This window comes from Lithobates pipiens, unplaced genomic scaffold (assembly GCF_037356315.1).
Source record: "Lithobates pipiens isolate NorthernLeopardFrog02 unplaced genomic scaffold, aLitPip1_a1.2 Scaffold_3, whole genome shotgun sequence".
Classification (NCBI taxonomy): domain Eukaryota; kingdom Metazoa; phylum Chordata; class Amphibia; order Anura; family Ranidae; genus Lithobates; species Lithobates pipiens.
In genome coordinates this window covers 95,447,657-95,471,058 of record NW_027507790.1, presented here as the reverse complement: position 1 = coordinate 95,471,058, position 23,402 = coordinate 95,447,657, and the positions used below count along the sequence as shown (strand labels likewise).

Below are 23,402 nucleotides of genomic sequence, written 5' to 3'. Positions count from 1 at the left end.
AGAGAGGGTTTTTCTTGGGTAAATAATATAAATGCTCCCCTTGGTTCCTCCTACTGCATAGACCCCAGGTGTTTGTAGTTTGAAGTAGCTGTAGTCTCATAATATGCCCACCACCCAGGGATATATCTCCCAGAACCCCAAGTGCTTTGTGTCACACTGTTTGGACTAAGGGTGACTTGTTTTCCCCTGCTGGTGGGAAGAAAATATAGCAACAGCATAGCAATTTATTAAAGGCAGAAAGCCAGATGCATTCTAAGGCAAGGTATATCTGGCACTGGGCTACATAATGAAGAAATTAGTATAGACTTAAAGGGACAGGAATGAGTTATTCATTAAAATGATGAAAACAAAGGAAAACAACATAAAAAAGAAAACGAATGCAGCCACATCTAAGGACTGGTAAGCTGAAATATATTTAACCTTTGTTTTTGGGTTGGATACACTTGAAACATGTGTAACTTTGTTACATGTGTTAGGGCTAGCGTTCACTGACTTTTCAAACCCATTCACTGTTTATTTACAATGCATTTGCAATGTATTCATTTTGACTTCTATAGAGAAATAAAAGAAATACACTGACTGACCTTCCTAATCTCACTGTGTAGAGTAGTCTGACTGAATGAATGTGAAAAATGTGGCATGCATTTGTATTCAGCCCCCTTTACTAAAATCTAGTGGAACCAATTGTCTTCAGAAGTCACCTAATTAGTAAATAGAGTCCACCTGTGTGTAATTTAATCTCGGTATAAATATAGCTGTTCTGTGAGGCCCTCAGAGATTTGATAGAGAACCTTAGTGAATAAACAGCATTATGAAGGCCAAGGAACACACAAGACTGGTCAGGGATAAAGTTGTGAAGAAGTTTAAAGCAGGGTTAGGTTATAAAAAAATATCCAAAGCTTTCAACATCTCACGGAGCACTGTTCAATCCATCATATGTAAATGGAAAGCGTATGGCACAACTGCAAACCTACCAAGACATGGCTGTTCACCTAAACTGACAGGCCGAGCAAGGAGAGCATTTATCAGAGAAGCAGCCAAGAGCCCCATGGTAGCTCTGGAGAAGCTGCAGAGATCCACAGCTCAGGTGGGAGAATCTGTCCACAGGGCAACTATTAGTCGTGCACTCCACAAATCTGGCCTTTATGAAAGAGTGGCAAGAAGAAAGCCATTGTTGAAAGAAAGCCATAAAAAGTCCAGTTTTCAATTTGCAAAAAGCCACATAGGGGACATAGCAAATCCGTGGAAGAAGGTGCTCTGGTCAGATGAAATCAAAATGTAACATTTTGGCCTAAAAGCAAAATGCTATGTGTAGCAGAAAGCTAACCCTGCACATCGCCCTGAACATACCATCCTTACCGTGAAACATGGTGATGACAGCATCATGTTGTGGGGATGCTTTTCTTTGGCAGGGATGGGGAAGCTGTTCAGAGTTGATGGGAAGATGGATTGTGCCAAATACAGGGAAATCTTATGCCGTGTACACACGACCAGACTAGGTCAGACGGTCTTCCCAACTGATGTTTCAGCGGAGTTCTGATGGACTTTCTGAACGAACGAACTTGGTCACACACAATCACACCAAAGTCCGACGATTCTAACGTGATGACGGACGACTAGAATAAGGAAGTTCATAGCCAGTAGCCAATATCTGCCCTAGCGTTGGTTTTCGTCCGTTGGACTAGCATACAGATGAACGGATTTTTCCACTGGACTCGAGTCCGTCGGAAAGATTTGAAACATGTTCTAAATCTAATGTCTGTCTGATTTTTAGACAACAAAGATCTGATGAAGCCCACACACGATCGAATTGTCTGGCAGATTTGCTCTGTCGGACCTTTGCTGTTGAAAAGGTCTGGTCGTGTGTACAAAAAGACTTGAGACTGGGGTGGAGATTCACCTTCCAGCAGGACAACGACCCTAAACATACAGCCAAAGCTACAATGGAATGGTTTAAACCTAAGCATAGTGTGTTAGAATGGCCCAGTCAAAGTCCAGACCTAAATCCAATTGAGAATCAATGGCAAGACTTGAAAATTGCTGTTCATAGACGCTCTCCATCCAATGTGACAGAGCTTAAGCTATTTTGAAATAAGAATGGGCAAAGCTGTCATTCTCTAGACATCCCCATTAAGATTTGCAACTATAATTGCAGCGAACGGTGGTTCTACAAAGTATTGACTCAGGAAGGCTGAATACAAATGCACACCACACTTTTCACATATTTATTTGTAAAACATTTTGAAAACCATTTATAATTTTCCTTCCACTTCACAATTATGTGCCACTTTGTGTTGGTCTGACACATAAAATCCCTATAAAATAATTTTTGGCTGTAACATGACAAATGTAGAAAATGTCAAGAGGTATGAATACTTTTTCAAGGCACTGTATGTTATGTGTAGAAAGCAGAGCTGGGGGAGTGATGGGTGGGGCAGATACAAGACCAGATAATGCACAGAAATAGGGAGCAGCATTGACTGGAAACTCTTAGGCCGCGTACACACGGGCGGACTGTCCGTCCAACTAAGTCCGTCAGACAATCCGACAGACAGTCCGTCCTACTTTTGAATGAACGGACTTGACCACACACTACGAACAGACAGTCCGCTGAAAGCTTGCGCGATGACGTGTACAGCACGTACGACGGGACTAGAAATATGACGTCCAATACACTGCAATGCAACCTTCGGCCGTGTAAATCCTTTCTGAGCATGCGCCATACTTAGTCCGTCCAACTTGCCTACTCACAAGAGGACTGTCTGCTGAAACCAAGTTTGGATGGACAATATTACGGAAATTCCGAAAGACTTAGTCCGCCAGACTGTCCGCTGAAAAAGTCCGCTGAAGCCCACACACGAGCGGACTGTCCGCTAAAACACGTTTCAGCGGACCAAGTCCGTCAGACAGTCCGCCCGTGTGTACGCGGCCTTACACAGAAGCAATATTTTACACTGGATTATGGCACACATCTGAGGGATATACACAAAGCACAACAATAATCAAGTACAAATACACATACAACTTGTATTTATACAATATTTGCTTATCCTGAAGTTCAGCTTTGAAATTTGGTTTAATAATCCCACGTTTTTATAATTTATTTATGTGGCGTGCCTGTCTGTATAAGTCCATGTGTTGTAGAGAGAAGCACGATTAGCCAATATGATGTGTGACTGGTTCTGTCTCTCTCCTGCCTTTTATTTTCACCTTCACACTTTAGATTTAACAAATAAATCTAATGGCCAAGAACAGTCATGAACACACCACTAAATAATAGGTCTTTTTCACTATGTACTGCAGAGACATCATTGAGATGCTTGACTGTTTTGTATTTGAAAATAACCTTCACAAAGTTCACAGCAGCTGTGGATGTAATCTAAAGATTTTTTTTTTTTTAGAAAAAAAGACGAAAAAACTGAAAAAAACAAAAATGCAATTTCAAATTGATAGCCATTTGATCACATATACCGCCTATAGCAGAGCACAAATGTGATTACTATTGGCTGAACAGGTAAATGGATCTACAAAACAACTTTGCTCTAATGGGGCATTCTTTTTTAACCCAATCGAAGGCCATATTGGGAATGTATTATACCTACTGTATATAGAGTGATTTGGTAAAATAAAGTTGGCCACATGCAATACCTTTTGATGTCCGTAGATTTTATTTTACATTTATATACAGCTTGGCCCTATAATATATGTTTGCAAATATAAAGAGATTGTACAGAGTTTGTACAACCAAATAGCCAGATTAAAGCTTTTCATTGACATAACACTATGGGCAGGGCCATCTTTAATATTGATTGGGCCCTGGGCAAAAAATTTCTTGGGCCCCCCATGCAATTTCACTCTCCACCTGCTCTGAGACATATAATAAATAGCAGATAGACTGAAAATCTGTATTTTGTATCAGATCAGGCAGTGATTGCAATTGGTTGCCAGAGGTTACAGCATATCATTACCGCTTACAGATTGGTTGCTAGAGGTTACAGCATACAATACATAGTTACATAGTAGGTGAGGTTGAAAAAAGACGTGTGTGATTATATGTCAGTATTACATTGTATATCCCTGTATGTTGCGGTCGTTTAGCTGCTTATCTAATAGTTTTTTTAAACTATTGATGCCCCCCGCTGAGACCACCGCCTGTGGAAGAGAATTCCCCATCCATGCCGCTCTTACAGTAAAGAACCCTCTACTTTTAATGAGTGGCCACGTGTCTTGTTAAACTCCCTTCCATAAAAAAAGTTGTATCCCTATTGTGGGGTCACCAGTACGGTATTTATAAATGGAAATCTCCAGAGAGAATAAGTTCAGTGCTTGCAACCTTTCCTCATAACTAATATCCTCCAGACCCTCTATTAGCTTAGTTACCCTTCTTTGTACTCGCTCCATTTCCAGTACATCTTTCCTGAGGACTGGAGAACTAAACAGCAAACTCATCTCCTCATAGAAGGTTAATAGATTGATTTGGCAAGAACGATTCTTCATGAATCCATGCTGATTACTGCTAATGATACCGTTCTCGGTACTAAAATCTTGTATATAGTCTCTTATCATCCCCTCCAAGAGCTTGCATACTATGGATGTTAGGCTAACTGGTCTGTAATTCCCAGGGATGTATTTTCAGCCCTTTTTAAATATTGGTGCTACATTGGCTTTTCTCCAATCACCTGGTACCATTCCAGTCAGTGGACTGTCAGTAAAAATTTGGAAAAATGGTCTGGAAATTAGGGAAGTCAGCTAAGTACCCTCTGATGCAAGCCACCTGGTCCCGGTGATTTATTAATGTTAAGTTTCTCAAATCGAATTTTAATTCTGTCCTCTGTTAACCATGGAGGTGCTTCCTGTGATGTGTCATAAGAATAAACACTGCAGTTTTGGTTACTGAAGCCCCCTGATTCCTTCATGAAAACTGAGGAGAAGAATAAATTCAATACCTCTGCCATCTCCCCATCCTTTGTAACCAGACATCCTTCCTCATGCTTTATGGGACCAATACGGTCTGTCCTCCTTTTTTATTGTTCAAATACTTAAATAATTTCTTGGGATTTTTTTTTCTCTCCTCCGCTATGTGTCTTTTGTGTTCTATCTTAGCCGCTCTAATTGCACCCTTACATTTGTTGTTGCATTCTTTATAAAGTCTGAATGCTGATAATGATCCCCCAACCTTGTATTTTTTGAAGGCCATCCCCTTTGCTTTTATATGCATTTTACATTGGAGTTAAGCCATCCAGGACTTTTGTTAGCTCTTTTAAATGTATTATCCAATGGGATGCATTGGCTAATGCCCTTATTTAATATGCTCTTAAAGCAAACCCATCTCTCCTCCGTGTTCTTTGTTTCTAAGATTTTATCGCAATTCATGCCTTCTAACAAGGTTTGTAGTTTAGGGAAGTTGGCTCTTTTGAAATTCAGTGTCTTTATATGTCCCTTATGTTTTCTATTTGTGGGATTTATACTGAAGCCAATTGACCTGTGATCGCTGTTTCCTAAATTGGCCCATATTTCCACATCCATGATCAGGTCTGTATTGTTGGTAATCAGTAGATTAAGTAATGCTTTATTTCTAGTTGGCATGTCTACCATTTGAACCATGAAATTATCCTGCAAGACATTTAGGAACTGGGAGCCTTATGTCCTGTACACACGATCGGAAATTCGGGCCAACAAAAGACCGATGAGAGCTTATGGTCGGAAAATGTGACTGTGTGTATGCTTCATTCCGACGTGCAGAATTCCTACACATGCTCAGAAACAATTCGACGCATGCTCAGAAGCATTGAACTTAATTTTCTTGGCTCGTTGTAGTGTTGTATGTCATCGCGTTCAGAGAACTTTTGTGTGGCCGTGTGTATGCAAGCCAAGCTTGAGCGGAATTCTGTCGGAAAAACTATCCTAGATTTTTCAGACAGAAATTACGCTCGTGTCTACAGGACATTAGACAAATGCGTGGTTCCCTCCGCCCAGTCTATATCTGGATAATTTAAATTCTCTATTATGCTAACACTTCCTATCTTTGCTGCTAATCCAACTTGTGATAGGAGATCCGTCTCCTCCTCCTCCCTCAGGTTAGGGGGCCTATATCACACTACCAGTAATATTTTCCCCTTAGCTTCATCCCTTTGGAGCTCTACCTATAAGGATTCCACCTCCTCCCTAGTTAGCTTGCTCACCTGTGCACCCCAAACTGTAATTCCTTCTCTGCCTACCTCTGCACACCCCACACTAACCCCCCTCCCAATTTGCTTATCTTTGCAGAACAGGTGGATGTTAGGCTTAAGGACAACAGTTGGAGGCAGGACTTTCAAGCATGCCCCTTTATCTCCCCAGTGGGCAGCATTCAGTATAGGTGATGGTGGATATGAGCTCAGGAGGGCATGATATACATATGAATGTCACCTAAATTTACACATTAATGCCGCCGGTTGCCGCTGGCAAGTATGAGGCAGCTGCTTTGGGCCCCATAACAATGACAGGGCCCAGGACATCTGCCCCCTTTGCCCTGCCTTAAAGACGGCCCTGACTATGAGACACAGTGGGACACAACAGACCACATCAGATGCTTCCATCAAGGTTAAATTGTTTTGCCTAGGCTAAAGATTTAAGCCTGGTACACACTGATAGTTTTTTTCGTTCAGCCCAGCTGAATGTTAGTATGTTAGTACAATGATCTCCCCTGCTGTTCTATTGTGTTCTGATGGGGGGGATTGCCCTCCCGCCAGAACACTCCAGTCAGCACACAGCACTGATAGGGAACCAGTCTGCAGACCTTTTTCAGAAATGCCCCTTGACATGCCCCTTCTGTCGGACTGGCTGCAGTACACACGGGCTGATTGTTGGCCGATTTGGACCCGAAAGGGCCTGGTATGGATGAAGGGGTGGCCCCATGCTGTTTTTTTCATATATTTTTCATTGCCAGCATTCTTTTGTTTAGATTCAGCTGTCAGTAGAGAAAGCCTCTTACGGCTAATGAGTCATCGGTTGTTAAGGATGCGGCGGCTGCCTTCCTGGCCTGCTGCTTAACAACCAGCTATTCTTCACACAGAATTCAAATTGGTCGATCAATTTTCAATTTTGGAAAATAAAGAAATTCAGTCATGTTCAGAAAGCAAACAAACATGTTTTTTAATTTTCCTTCAAATTATCAGGCATTCAAAGTGCCCTAAGCTTCACTTGCAAAGTTTTCACCCACTTTGCTAGGTGAATAGACAGCCCCCAGTCCTTGTGTACCCTTATATGTTGACCCTGGTTGAGACAGAAGATATGTGTTATAGCATTTGTGGGCAGTAGCAAGTGGGAAGTACTGTATAGATATGCAGGGGTGTAGATGGGGGGGGGGGTCAGAGGTGCTCAACTCCCCCCGGGGCCAAAATGAAATGCATGGTGTTCCTGCTCTGCAGCCACACATGGCACCAGCGACAGGCAGCACTGCAGTCAGTGGCACACCGAGGGTAATAATGCTGCTGCAGCAAGTATAATAGATCATTAGGCATTCTGGCACGCATGTTGTGATACACCGCCAGGCCAGTCTATCGGGCTTGGGCTGACAGATCTATCACCAGGCAGAACAGTGGGAGCCAGAGGTGCGTTTAGTCCTGCCCACTACACACCATGTATTCCCGTTAGCTTGCAGTGCCACTCCCCCCTTCGGACTTGTGAGAGGAGCTTTGCCTGGGCCCTGGAGTGCAGAGTGCTTGTAAAGTGCTGTGTAGCTGCCGGCCCCCCACATGGATGCTGCTTTCTTGTCCAGGTATGTCACACTTTCTCTTCTGGCCTTGTCTCAGAGAGTGCCCTCAGACTTAGCACTGCTAAAACTGCTAAGCTGCTGGCATTCTGCTGTTCATACTAGGTAATCGTGAGTCAGTGAGAAACTGTCTTTGATTCTGTGTGACAACTAGCAAAGTATGTGATTGAGGCTGGCTGGGCTAGATTTTGCATTGGTTGTATTAGTGACAGATGGCTGAGGCTAAGCTGAGTTTTCTATTGCTTGTGTTACTGACAGCCCAGCCTGGTACTGGCAAGCTTGTTGTGGTGCTCACTGGCTTACTGATTCAGCAGTTGGCACCACAACATGTCTGCCAATGCCAGAACCAAGCTGGACTTTCTGCTGCCCTCAGTGGTATGCCTTGGCCCTGTTTTACCCCTGGTTCATACATATGTGGAAATACAGGAAATGCTGTGATCCCTGTGCGTTTCCCGCACTGCATTACAAACACACTGTGTTTTTGATCTGCTGCAGGTGTTAATTCAAAGTTAACTTCCCAAAAGAAAGAAAGTCACAAATGCAGTGTTTTTCTGAACCAGATCGCATGGTTGGTTTTCAAAAAAAGGTGCCTGCACTTCTTTGGTGCGATGTGGTGTGATTCAGCCCATTCAAATTGGACTCAAATTGCACCACACAGAATTGCATGTGAATTGCACAGGAATGTGGTGCAATTCCTGTGCGATTTACATGCAAAGTATAGTGTGAAACCAGGCTTGCTGTGTTGATTGCAGTGCAATCAAGGCCTATTCATCTTGAATGGGCTCAAATCACACCAAAGTCATGTTAAGTTTGGAACCGCACTGCAACCGGTTCGCATGGTCGTTTTGTGAATGAGATCTGGTGCAGGCAAACACACTGTATTTTACCTTTGTTTGGGATGTCGTTAAGATAGCACTGTCACCCACTTCAGATTGCTAGGGGGGTGCGATCTAAATGAGGTGCATGAAACATGCGTGGATTGAGGGTTTCCCATATTGTAGTGTATCTCCATGTATTTTCCTCTGCCAGTGGAGGAAGGTGTGCAATTACACACCTTCTCACACCCGTTTAGATGTGAACCTAGCCTAAAGAGAAGTCAGTGTATTCAAGGTTGGTCATTTTTCAGTTGATTGTTTTTTTTATTTTTATTCTGTGATTAATTGAAAATTAAGCTAATGTGAACACAGTGAGTGCACTGCCTTCCACAAGATGGTGCCCTTTGTACCTACCCAGGAAGATTGGCTAATACAGGGCACCATCCTGTGGTAGGCAGTGCATCCCCTCCTCCCTTTTTTTTTTAATCTGTAAAAGTTAAAAAAGTCAGGGAGTTCTCTGTCTGACACAACGTGGTGCCCTTTGCACCATAATAGCCAACCTTACTGAGGAGGTGCAAAGGGCACCATCTCCTTGTAGGTAGGCAACACACTCACTTTGCACCTATTCAGTTTGGACTCTAATACTGGACAATAGCCAACAGCGTTCATAAAAAACTAGAAGAAGGAAAAATTGAAATCAGGATTGATTTTCTAAAGGACATGATAAAATACAATTAAGTATGTGATTGCTTACTAGGGACAACACATATCATTTTTCCTTTTTCCAGTCTTTATAATTTTGGTGCAATTTATTTTATTTAAAAATACTTTTACTTAGTACCTGCTGAGAACAGAACAGAACAAAAAATGATCTACGGCCCTGTAGATATGTGACAGGGGACTTAAATGGCAAAATACCCTTCTGAATAAATTGAGGAAGCAATGTGGAGATTTTATTTTAACTGCGTACAAATCTAACATAAACAAGATTATGGTAATTTGTAATCAGGGCCACAATGCATCTCTGAACAAATGCAGAGACTGATAATATTTGATTATGCTTTATTTACATGTATGACTTGTATGTAAATATAGCATTAGTAAGCTAATATGCATTATGTTTCCAAGAAAGAAAAAGGTTTTAATTCTTATGTGTGTTTTACCTCCTTGAAATCAGCCCTGCTCGTCAGTACAAACTTTAGAACCAAACATAATGAGATAAATATCCATAGCAGCTTGTAGCAAACCTGGGAAATTAAACCAGTTGTTTTGTACATGTTGTCTTTATTTATATCCATGACTATGTTGTTTTTTTCTTTGTTTTTTTGGTTATATAAGTATAAAATTTGTTATATTCATACACTGTAGTTGCTTTTCTTTTTATGATTTCTATTCTATTTACACCATTGATGTTTGCAGAACTTAGTAGTTCAAAGTGCACTTTACAGACTGGAAGTAGAAAGTTGAAAGGCTGCTACTACTGTTAAACCAAGATTGTAAACATAAAATAAAAAGTTAAATGATATAAAACAACAATTTAAAAATATATTGAATTGAAAAAAAAATATATCTTCCAATATTTTAAAGTTGTTACCCAAGGAGAAATCTTCTATTGGTGATATTCAGGGCCGCTGATAAGCCAGTACAACCAGCCCTGTTGTAACGGGCCCGGCCAGCAGGGGGGGGGGGGCTGTGCAGCTTCAAAGACAGTTCAGTGGAGAAAACCCAAAAAACGCTTTCTAATTTACACCCCCAGGGGGCCCATGGCTCCCTGCTCTCATTGTACACTACACACTGGATCTTTCCATTACAAAATCCTGGAAACAGAATCCAGGAATCTGTGTCTCCCAGGACCTCATGCTTAGCTCTGTAATCCAGTCCAGAGCTTCTAGTTTGCCTTCTCCCCAGACCCAAGACCACACCCCTCCGCTGCTCTCATTGGTTGGAGGAGAGAAGTCTAAGGATTAGCAGCCCGGGCCAGGAGCTTCTTAGGTAAGAGACACACTGCTATGCAGGAGAGTTCTCTCATGTGGGCACAGATTAAAACAGGCCCACTGACACTGCATCTGGCCTGCCAGCACAGACACAACATGAACAGTCAGAAATGTTTTGTAATATAAACGATCCTAACACCTCCTGAGAGGCCCCCTCCCCCACCAACCTGAAATGGGGACAGATGTTGAGAGGTGCTGTGATGGAGGGGGCTCTGATGTGATGGAGCGGACTTTAATGTGATATAGGGGGCTCTGATGTGATAGAGCAGGCTCTGATGTGATGGAGGGGGCTCTGATGTGATGGAGGGGGCTCTCATGTGATATAGGGGGCTCTGATGTGATATAGGGGGCTCTGATGTGATGGAGGGGGCTCTGATGTGATGGAGGGGACTCTGATGTGATGGAGGGGGCTCTGATCTGATAGAGCGGGCTCTGATGTGATGGAGGGGGCTCTGATGTGATATAGGGGGCTCTGATGTGATATAGGGGGCTCTGATGTGATGGAGGGGACTCTGATGTGATGGAGGGGGCTCTGATGTGATATAGGGGGCTCTGATGTGATATAGGGGGCTCTGATGTGATGGAGGGGGCTCTGATGTGATATAGGGGGCTCTGATGTGATGGAGGGGGCTCTGATGTGATGGAGGGGACTCTGATGTGATGGAGGGGACTCTGATGTGATATAGGGGCTCTGATGTGATGGAGGGGGCTCTGATGTGATATAGGGGGCTCTGATGTGATATAGGGGGCTCTGATGTGATGGAGCAGGCTCTGATGTGATGGAGGGGGCTCTGATGTGATAGAGCGGGCTCTGATGTGATGGAGGGGGCTCTGATGTGATATAGGGGGCTCTGATGTGATGGAGGGGACTCTGATGTGATATAGGGGGCTCTGATGTGATGGAGGGGGCTCTGATGTGATATAGGGGGCTCTGATGTGATGGAGCAGGCTCTGATGTGATGGAGGGGGCTCTGCTGTGATGGAGCGGGGTCTGATGTGATGGAGGGGGCTCTGATGTGATATAGGGGGCTCTGATGTGATGGAGCAGGCTCTGATGTGATGGAGGGGGCTCTGATGTGATGGAGCGGGCTCTGATGTGATGGAGGGGGCTCTGATGTGATATAGGGGGCTCTGATGTGATGGAGGGGACTCTGATGTGATATAGGGGGCTCTGATGTGATGGAGGGGGCTCTGATGTGATATAGGGGGCTCTGATGTGATGGAGCAGGCTCTGATGTGATGGAGGGGGCTCTGATGTGATGGAGCGGGCTCTGATGTGATGGAGGGGGCTCTGATGTGATATAGGGGGCTCTGATGTGATGGAGGGGGCTCTGATGTGATAGAGCGGGCTCTGATGTGATGGAGGGGGCTCTGATGTGATATAGGGGGCTCTGATGTGATGGAGGGGACTCTGATGTGATATAGGGGGCTCTGATGTGATGGAGGGGGCTCTGATGTGATATAGGGGGCTCTGATGTGATGGAGGGGGCTCTGATGTGATGGAGCGGGCTCTGATGTGATGGAGCGGGCTCTGATGTGATATAGGGGGCTCTGATGTGATGGAGGGGGCTCTGATGTGATGGAGGGGGCTCTGATGTGATATAGGGGGCTCTGATGTGATGGAGGGGACTCTGATGTGATATAGGGGGCTCTGATGTGATGGAGGGGGCTCTGATGTGATATAGGGGGCTCTGATGTGATGGAGCAGGCTCTGATGTGATGGAGGGGGCTCTGATGTGATGGAGCGGGCTCTGATGTGATGAAGGGGGCTCTGATGTGATATAGGGGGCTCTGATGTGATGGAGGGGGCTCTGATGTGAGGGAGCGGGCTCTGATGTGATGGAGGGGGTTCTGATGTGATGTAGGGGGCTCTGATGTGATATAGAGGGCTTTGATGTGATGGAGGGGACTCTGATGTGAGGGAGCGGGCTCTGATGTGATGGAGGGGGTTCTGATGTGATGTAGGGAGCTCTGATGTGATGGAGCGGGCTCTGATGTGATGGAGCGGGCTCTGATGTGATGGAGCGGGCTCTGATGTGATGGAGGGGGCTCTGATGTGATGGAGGGGGCTCTGATGTGATGGAGGGGGCTCTGCTGTGATGGAGGGAGCTCTGCTGTGATGGAGGGGACTCTGCTGTAATGGAGGGGGCTCTGATGTGAAATGGGGGACTCTGTCCGTTGTTCTACTGACTTACCCCCCGTTCTTCTGCCAGTTATACTGACTTTGCTGCATATTTTAATATAATGCACATAAATAAAAAGATTGTAAGTTTACAAAGTAAGACATGGGCACCTCTTGGCATCATTAACCCCTTCCCACCCCTATTAGCCCTTTCGCTGGATGGAGGGGTGGGGTTGAGGTTGAGGCAGAAGGAGGCCCCATCAGGTAGGCTGTACGGGGCCCCATGGTTTCTATCAGCAGCCCTGGTGATATTTGTTCTAGTGACAACTGTCAAATGTGCTAAGGTTCCCCCTTAAAAATACATACCAGACTCTCCCTTATCCTTGATGAAGGTCTGGTATGGATGTCAAGAAGAACACCAAACAAAAAAACTGCATGGGTCTGGTATACCAGACCCTCATCAAGGATAAGGGATTACCAAAAGTACTGGGGCACCAGCCTTTACATGCACATGAAATTTAATGGCATCTCAGTCTTAGTCCGTAGGGTTCAATATTGAGTTGGCCCACCCTTTGCAGCTATAACAGCTTCAACCCTTCTGGGAAGGCCATCCACAAGTTTTAGGAGTGCCTGTTGGAGTGTTTGACCATTCTTCCAGAAGCGCATTTGTGAGGTCAGGCACTGATGTGGACAAGAAGGTCTGGCTCGCCAGTCCTCTAATTCATCCTAAAGGTGTTCTATCAGCTTGCAGTTGGGACTCTGTAAAGGCCAGTCAAGTTCCTCTGCCCCAAACTCGCTCATTTATGTCTTTATGGACCTTGATTTGTGCACTGGTCCAAATCATTTGGTGGAGGGAGAATTATGGTATGGGGTTGTTTTTCAGGAGTTGGGCTTGGTCCCTTAGTTCCAGTGAAAGGAACTCTTAAGGCTTCAGCATAGCAAGACATTTTGGACAGTTTCGTGATCCCAACTTTGTAGGAACAGTTTGGGGGTGGCCACTTCCTGTTCCAACATGACTGCGCACCAGTGCACAAAGCAAGATCCATAAAGACAAGAATGAGCAAATTTGGGGGGGGAGGAACTTGAGTTCCTGAGTGCTGACCTCAACCCGATAGAACACCTTTGGGATGAATTAGAGTGGAGATTGCAGACCAGGCTTTCTTGTTCACATCAGTGCTGGACCTCACAAATGCGCTTCTGGAAGAATGGACAAACATTCCCATAGACACCACTCCTAAAACGTGTGTACAGCTTTCTCAGAAGAGTTGAAGCTGTTATATCTGCAAAGTGTGGGCCAACTCAATGTTGAACCCTACAGACTAAGACTGGGATGCCATCAAAGTTCATGTGCGTGTAAATACAGGTGTCCCAATACTTTTGGTAATATAGTGTATGTTGAAATAGGCCTTGAATTGGTTGACATTTTCTTAAGATTGCAGTGTGTATGGCCAGCATAAAGGCTTGCATAATTGGATGTCTATTGTTTAGATTTGACAGTTTGCAAAGCATTTATGGAGGCGTATGTGTTAAAACTGACCACAACTTGATCTCAAATGCCTGTGTATGCTAATCCTTAGTTATATTGTATTGCATTGAACAATAATAATCATTTGCATATTATAGAATGTGTTAGAAGGATGCAAATACCACATTGAACACGTGACTTACTTCAGTGCTTGTTGTGTCACTTGCAATTAATTGAATGAATTTGCTTTAATCTATATATATCTTAACCATCTGCGCACTCGTCTGTTTTACTGTATGTTAATGAATTGTTATTTAACAAGAAAAACATTTTTTTTTCTCTTTTAAGTTAATTTCACCAAAATGGTTTCCAGCCATTATAATAGCAAAAATAGCCATTTATACATAGATTCGTTTTGCAATTAGGATCTTGAGATCACTACCCTTTTTGGCTTTTCACACATTTAAGGATTTGAATACATTGAGTACTACTACATTTAGTGCACTCAGGGCTTTTTTTCTCAGTGAAAAGGTGAAGGTACTTCCCCCTTTTAAGTCCCCCCTTGCCTCCGCCCCCTACCTACCCACCTCTGAGCACTGTCCCTTGGTTCCACCCCCTACCTACTGCCCCCTTTTAGAGAATACAGAACCAAGTATAATTTTGTGGTGTTAAGGTATGTATATGGAATTTATTAATGATAACCAAAAAGGCAGTAAAATGGATCCCCTGAGCCAGCAACAATAGATCCCTCCCAAGAACAATAGAACCCCCTACAACAATATACCCCCAAGAAACAGTAGATAAACCCCAGCAATAAAATACCCTACCAGCAACAACAGATCTCCCAGCAGCCAGCATCAATAGACCCTCCAGCACACCCTAGCACCCCATGCCATTACATACATTCAGTGCTGAAGGTGCCGGAACTGCGTTCCCCAGCGTTCCCGCTGAAAAAAAGCCCTGAGTGCACTGCTCAGTAATGTAGCCATACACGTGCAGATCTGATGCATCAGCACAGTTTTTAGCTGATATTGCTAAAGGATGTGAAGAAATCTAAAATGTCATCTGATCTGGATTATGGGGAGGACAAAAAGAAAACACATACACATAAACTGAAATGAAATACAAAAGAAAGGCAAACCCTACAAGTCCTAATTTTGCAGTAAGTTTTACTTAATTGGTTTCATCATAACAGTTTATTGCACCCACAAACTTTCAGTGTATAAGGTGTATCAAGGCTCATAGAATGAGAATTCAAACTCCTCCAGAGTTCTTCTCCCCCCTTGGATTTGCTGAGGCTGTTTTTATTTGAACCTTCATTAAGAATTATGCCTATGCAAACACATTTTCAGTGTTTGTTGCTACGATATGTGACTCCTCACCCCTTCACTTAATATGTGTTCAGACGTGTTTCTGGCTGCTCTTTTTTTCAAATAGACCTCTATGGACTCTGAATTTAATTTAACATTTCTGTTAATTTAACACCCATGCTATACAATATACTGTATGAGCAAATAACGATTAGTCTGTCAAGTTGGGGCACTTCATAGACAGATGGAAAATTAGATCTAAAATGATACTTTTATCGTATAGGCCAGCCTTTCTCAAACTTTTCACCACAGAGGAACCCTTGACATAGTTCTCCGGTCTCAGGGAACCCCTGCTAAAAGTTAGAAATCTACAACTCATGATACATTAGTGTGATGGTCAGTGGAAAGATTGGTCCTTACACTTGTGGTCATTGGGAAGAATTACCTCCCTACAGATAGCTAAAAAGATCAATGGAGTCGGTGGGAACTTATCTGAGAGGCAGAAATTGCCCAATGCTGAAGGAACCCCTAGTAACCTTTGGAGGAACCCTGGTTGAGAATCACTGCTATAGGCCCTATTATAGCTGAAAATTCCTCATTTATTTCTAACCCATCATTTTACAACTGGTATTACTTTGTACAAACACCCAGTGAGTTAAAATGCAGAACATTCATAAATGTTGTTCTGCGGGTGACTTTGAATGTTAGGAAAAGTAATGTTGTTGGGATATTTGCTTTCATTTTCTAGCCTGAATTGGAAATATGACAAAAAAAAGATTGGTTACTGTGTTCAGCATTATTTTTTTCTACAAAATGATTCTGTGGAACAGATTTTAGAAATGCACCCCGTATCTCATATTTATTCACCATTCTCCACTGAGATTAGAAATGTGTATATGATTTATTTTCAAATGTGAATAGTGAATAAATCACATTTTATTGTCAGCATAAATTAAGATGTGATACCTGTATTCGTAGACTACTGAACTCTCATGCTATTGGGAAATAAAGCGTGCTATGCAGGAGAGGATGGCTTAAGCTTGGCCTTGTTTATCAAGTATGAAAAGGTGACACTACAGCTTCCAATCAGATTTTCAGAATCCAGCTGGGTAGGTTTGAATCTGATTGGTGGTTGGAGAACATTCCATATTAACACTAGCAATTCCTAATATGCAGATACATGAGGTTTAATATCTTCTGCAGGTTTACCAGTGTTGTACTTTTTGAGTTATTGCTATATTCATGTTTCTTTTTCCTGTCTCCTTATTAGATTAAAGTGCCACAATAAATGCACCAAAGAGGCTCCTCCATGTCATTTACTGATCATACACCGAGGAGGTACGTGTCAGTTCTAGTGTTAAGAATAACAAATGAAACAAACACATTTTGCTTGGAAGTCATATTCTTGTTTTTCTTTTAAAGAGTATTTTAAATGTGATTTGTTAATGCAGGTAAATACTTTATATAGGAGTGGATTGAGAGATCTTAAACCGTGTGACTTTTACACAGCTGTGTATTTAGCTGTTTGCCTATTTAAACATTTTTCATTCTAAAGCCCCATACACACTATCAAATTTTCTGCTGATTTTTGTCTTGTGCAAGGGCCTGCCTGATTGCATACACATTGAAACCCCTAAGGTTTGACTTCATATTATATGGTTTTAGTAAATCTCAAGGAAAAAAATAGCATAAAATCTGATAGTGTGTATGGGGCTTTATGGCGCGTACAAACGGTCGGAAATTCATACCATGTGTAGGCTCAATTGGGCATTTTTTGTCGAAATTTCCGACAAACAAAATTTGAGAGCTGCTTCTCAAATTTTCCGAAAACAAAATCCATTGTCGTAAATTCCGATCCTGTGTACACAATTCCGACGCACAAAATTCCACGCATTCTCGGAATCAAGCAGAAGAGCGGTACTGGCTATTGAACTTCATTTTTCTCGGCACGTTCTTGGTGTTAGGCATTTCTGACAACATTTGTGCGACCGTGTGTATGCAAGACAAGTTTGAGCCAGCATCCGTCGGAAATAAATCCAGGATTTTGTTGTCGGAATGTCCGATCGTCTGTACGCAGCATTTGTTTTTTAGAGAAAAAATTGAATATTATGAAACATATTTTATGAATAGGTATATGCTAAGATGGTACACAGTACCTACTATCATATATGTTGTCTAAATCAAAGAAAGGTAGCAGGAGAATTGTCATCTTGGTCAGTAAACTACTAGGACCAGAGCTGGGGACAGAAATTGTTAAAGTGATTCTAAAGGTAGAAAGTTTTTTTTTTTTTCATCTTAATGCATTCCGATCTGAACTTTTTCCAACCGAAAAATTGAGAACTTGCTCTCAATCTTTTGATGGCTGTAAATCAGCCAGCAAAAGTCTGATGGAGCATACACACGGTCGCATTTTCCGACCAAAAGCTCTCATTGGTCTTTTGCTGGCCAAATTTCCGATCGTGTGTACGCGGCACCAGTGTAAATTCTAAGCCATCCAACCCCTTTCAAAATCACACCAAGCACGTGCTGAAAGGGGTGGTGTTGTAGTGAGTAAAAATGAAATAAAGTAGTAATAGATATAATAACCTTCATAATATTTTATAGTATGACATATTTTTTTGTGCTACTAGAAGCATTTACTCTATAAGTCTAAGGCCGCGTACACACGCGGGGACTGTTCGCCCAACTTTGTCCGCTGAACAGTGTTTCGGCGGACAGTCCGCCCGTGTGTGGGCTTTCAGCGGACAGTTTCAGCGAACAGTCTGCTGAACAAAGTTTTTCGGAAATTCCGAAAAACTGTCCGGTGAAACTTGGTTTCAGCGAACAGTCCCCTCGTGTGTAGGCTTGTTCGTCAAACTAAGTTCCGCGCATGCTCAGCAAGGATTTACACGCCGAAAGTTGTAATGCAGTGTATAGGGCGTCGTATTTTCCGTCCCGTCGTACGTGCCGTTCACGTCATCGCGCACGGTTTCAGCAAACTGTTCGTTCGTCGTGTGTGGGCAAGTCCGTCCATGCTAATTTTGAGCGGACTGTTCGCTGAAACTGTTTGACGGACAAAGTTGAGCGAACAGTCCCCGCGTGTGTACGCGGCCTAAGACAAATTTCTTTAAATGGTAGGGTTATTTTTTCAGAGCTGCAAACACCTGTCAGTTTTTAGCTGGGAAGACACTGTGGGATTTGTACAGCCTGAAGAAGACTGCATTAGGCATACGGGGTTAATATAAGTGTTGGTCAAGAAGACCAGAAGCTCTAATGCTGCGTACATAGGATTGGATTTCTCGTCGGAAAAAAAAAAAGTTTGCCTTGCATACACACGGTCAGGCAAAAGTTCACTGAATTTATGACCGTCAAGAACGCAGTGACATACAACACTATGACGAGCCGAGAAAATGAAGTTCAATGCTTCCAAGCATGCGTCGAATTGTTTACAAGCATGCGTAGGAATTTTGCACATTGCTACAGACGATCACATTTTCAGATAGGAACTTTTCCCGACTGAAAAATTGAGAGCATGCTCTCAATCTTTTGCTGGCTGGAATTTGGCCAGCAAAAGACCGATTTTTTCCGATGAAAAACTCTCTCATTGGTCTGTGGCGGACCAAAATTCCAATTGTGTGTACGCGGCATTAAAGCAAGAAATCTACACTATTCTGAGAAGTAAAAAGATCTCCCTTACAGCCTCCAAAGGGGTTCTGTAACTAGAGACAATGATTCTGAAGTCTCCTCCTGTATGTCTAATGTCATCTCTTCTTGGTTGGAAATGTCACAGGGGGATACACAGTCAGTGTCAACAGCAATCTCTGCAAACCTTATAGATACACCACTGGGTTTGTGGTATCTTTACATGCCCAAAGACTTCCTATGTTTAAATTGCCTAAACAGCCCTCATCATGGGACCAGCATCAATCCCCAGGCTGCCTGGTAGTTGCATGAGCTGCTATGGCTATGGTTACACCACTGGTATATATGTTGTAGTTTGTCTAGTTTCTAGTCTTGTTTCTCTAATTGATGTAGATACTTTTGACGTTGGCCCATATTTTGGCAAGTTTCGGAGTGAATGAAAAGGCTAATTTGTCTAAAGAAAAAGTCATAAAGGTCACATTGTCGGTTGCTAGATTTATGTTCCCCACAATAGAACACTTGACTGGGCCCCCGACATTGGCGTAACAGAAAATTTGCATTTTTTTTTTCTAATTTCAGCGCGGCTAGTTAGGACTGAATCTGTACCATGTGACATCAACAATCCTTTGAGAAAACCTCCACGGTATTCAGACCTCCATGTCAGCCAAACCCTTCCCAAAACCAACAAAATAAACAAGGTAAGCCACCATACATGCCTTAACAAAACCTTTATTTTTTTTCTATCAAATTAAGCTACGCAGATAGATATTTCGTATTTAGCTTTAAAAAAATTGTAGAGTGCAGACTATAAAAGTAAGGGGATACATGCTAATCAATGCATGCATAACTGTCCTTTCTACTAGAATACCAAGTTTAAAAACTTTAGGCTCGGTTCACATATGAGCCTCATTTGGCTCACAGCAGGGTTCCGGTGCATCCTGGTTCACCATTTCAGGTCTGATTTCAGCCCGAATTTTGAGCTGAATTCAGACCTGAAAAGGACCAAAAAACGCACCGCACCTGCTACGGAGATATGTGAACCAGCTCCATAGAGAGCCGGTCAAAATCTCCTGCTATTGCGATTTGGATGCAGATATCACACATCCAATTCTTAATGGTGTGAACCCAGCCTAATATAATGTATCTGGTGCATTATGCATGCACCTCTCTTAAAATGAAATAATGCTTAGGTAAGGGCTCATGCACACCACCACCACACTACACTGAAACAAATATATTAATGCCCATTGTGGTGCATTGTGGCAACGGGCTATGTTAGGCAGCCCATTCAAAATTAATGATTTGCAATCTACCTCACCACTATAAAAAAATATTAAAAAATTCTGTTGCAATTTTACAGCACACGGCAACATACAATGTACACAGGTGTGTTCTGATCTGTATTGTTGCTTTACTTATATATGTACTTTCATATATTGGGCAAAGTAATAGGTTCACTTGATGAGGACCCCCACGCCGATACATACCTTCCCGGTGCTCCTTCACAGCCCTGCTGCAACATATGAAATTGCCAGTACTTCTGACAGTATAGGAGGGCATTTGCCTTCTCTTTTTCCTCCCACAATGCAGTGGATGCTGAGTTTTCAGTTGCCGTACCTGAGCACGTCTAAGCCCTTGTACACACAGTCGGACATTCCGACAACTAAATCCGTCGGATTTTGTCCGACAAATTTTGTCCGAAACTGTTGCATACACACAGTTGGACAAAGTTGTCAGAAAATCTGATCGTACTTAACGTGATGACGTTATTTCGTTAGGACGGGACTACGTTCAGGCTAGTAGCCAATAGCTTTGGTCTAGGAATTTGATCTGAGCATGTGTGGCACTTTATCCGATCAGAATTCTCTACACATGATCGGACAAAGTCCGATCGGATCATGTTGTCGGAAAATTGTATAGCCCAGCTGGAAAACTTGGTCCGTCGGATATTTTCCGATGGAAACAGTCCGATGGAGCCCACACACTGTCGGATTATCTGACAACACGGTCCTATCGGACATTGTCCATCGGAATGTCCGACCGTATGTACAAGGGCTTAGAGTTTTTAAAATTTGAGGGGGAGGGGGGCTCATGCTTAATCTCCCTCCCCCATTTCCTTGCCAACTAGGCTGCATGCTCAAATTAAGGGTTCGGTATGGATTTCTAGGGGGATCTCTGCATTTTTTATGCATTTTTGTTATTTGCAAGAGGTTTCCCCTTATAATTCATACCAGACTCAAAGTCTCGCTCTATGCAATGTTTTTCCATTCTTGCTATGACATTTATAAAGAAAAACAAATGATAGTTTAAATTTAGAAATATTCAACACAATAACCATATGCTGCTATAGCCACCAACTACAATATGCAAAAGAGAAAACTAGCACCTTTGAAAAAAAAACATAAAAAAACTATAAATAATAGTGCACTTTTCTACATAAATTCTTATATCACAAAAATACACCTGAAAACAAAGATAACACATAAAAAAGAGAAAATAAATATAATTAATAAAATGTCCCTTTTATATGTGATAAAGTACTCGGGTCACATGGATCAAAATCATATACTGTTAGTGAATAATAGTCATCTTATAATATGAATAAATAATATAGTGGCTATAGTGCCCATTCACAAATATTCATCTAAAATGATCACCTCATCAAAACTGGGTGGGGCTGAGTAGGAGCTTATTTTATTAATTAATTCTATGAGATTAAGATATTATTCACTTATATGATTTTGATCTGTGTGGTTGGAGTATTTTATTACGTACTTTTTTTCCCCTCTTTTGTATGTGTTATTTCTCTTTTTACGAGTATTTTTTTGATATAAAAATTTAGATTATTAGAATTAGAATTTATTTAGAATTTGAATTTATTTGAATTAGAATTTATTTAGGAAAGCATTGCACTAATATTTAGAGATAATTTACAGGGGCAACAAAGACTTCATTGCCAGCTTCTTTTTTTTATTTTGCTGACTCTTTTTTTTCCCTTGTAAATGACAGTTCTAAAAAAACACTGCTCCTGGCCCCCGTTCCCCAGGGCAATACTCACTCCACAAGATATTTATTCACACCCCCTTTGCATATTAGTCCAGATAATGGACATTTTTAATTTGACAGATTTAGCTCCCATTGCTTTTAACAGGGGTTTGGATTAGGCATCCAACTTCTTTGGAGTTCAGCAAACCTCTGCCAAACTGAACCCAGGGCAGTTCGGCTCATGACTACAGACATTGCTAAATTGCTACCTTGCAATTAGCAACTTGTGATGTAAGTTCCTTCAGTTGGCCATTGTGCTACTTGATAGCCCACTTTAATATCCACTTCAATATTGATGACCGGTTAATTAAATATTATATGGTCTCTGCTGACTTAAAACACCCACCTGTGGACCTACAGTAATCTACAACAGCTTTGCTGATAATTAAGTACAGGTATAAAAAACCTAGTAGGTGAGAAAATCATCTACAGGCCTGCCATGAAAAATTACATTTACCCAGAAGTCATTTCTCTGTTTTAAGAGAAGCTTCTTTGGCTACTGGTGTAAGTCTTGGTTTAGTTAGTAAGTTATAGCAAAGAGGAGATTAATCTAGAAAGCCTTGTGAGCTGATCATGTTTATATCTGTTATCAGCATCAATAGCAAATGCATATGGATATACGTGCAGGCCTGGCACAGATGATAATCCATTTGCACAGATGAATAGAGTCAGGGACAAATGATAAATACGCACATCCACACCAAGCAACAGATAACAGGAAACACAGGGTTGATTGCATTACATTGATTTGCTTTGTGCCAGTCATGGCAATTACTGCATGTTTTTCCCATTTATAATGTAAAATACGACTCATGGTCATATCACGATCGGAAGCGCTGTACTTTCCAGTGCCTTCATACCATATTACCCGTTATCTGAATATGCTGTCTCTTTTAGCTACTGTCTCTAGCCTCCAGACTTCAAAACCCCTACATCTTTTTTTCCTGCTTGTCCACCCAATTGAAAAATACAGTACTGTGATAACAGTACAAGCAAAAAAATAAGCTACAGTTAATAATCAAACCACACGTAAAAGGGAAAAATGGGCACTAATACCCAATGCAACTTGGCTTGTAATCATATATTCAAAACACAATTCTGTGGAGTTCATGTGTTTGTATTACATTTGGAGGCTGTTGAGTGGATTGAATTAGTATCCAAAAAATTGATACCTTATGAATCAAGCAGAACTAAACCTATCAATTTAACTGTTTCCCAAAGCAGTTACATTTAAGGCATTATGTGAATTATAGCTGTCACAGTTGCTTGTGCTCTCA

The 23,402-nt window shown here is 42.1% G+C and overlaps 1 protein-coding gene across 3 annotated transcripts in view; it reads left to right on the top strand.

The window, feature by feature from the left end:
- The window catches only part of KSR2 (kinase suppressor of ras 2), a 683,331-nt gene that overhangs the window by 463,009 nt on the left and 196,920 nt on the right, over nt 1-23,402 (top strand). For all 3 annotated transcript variants that reach the window (XM_077462057.1, XM_077462058.1, XM_077462059.1), the window contains 2 exons: nt 16,730-16,797; nt 19,660-19,778. In XM_077462057.1, the coding sequence (XP_077318183.1) occupies nt 16,730-16,797; nt 19,660-19,778 (187 nt within the window). The remainder of the gene's footprint in view (nt 1-16,729; nt 16,798-19,659; nt 19,779-23,402) is intronic.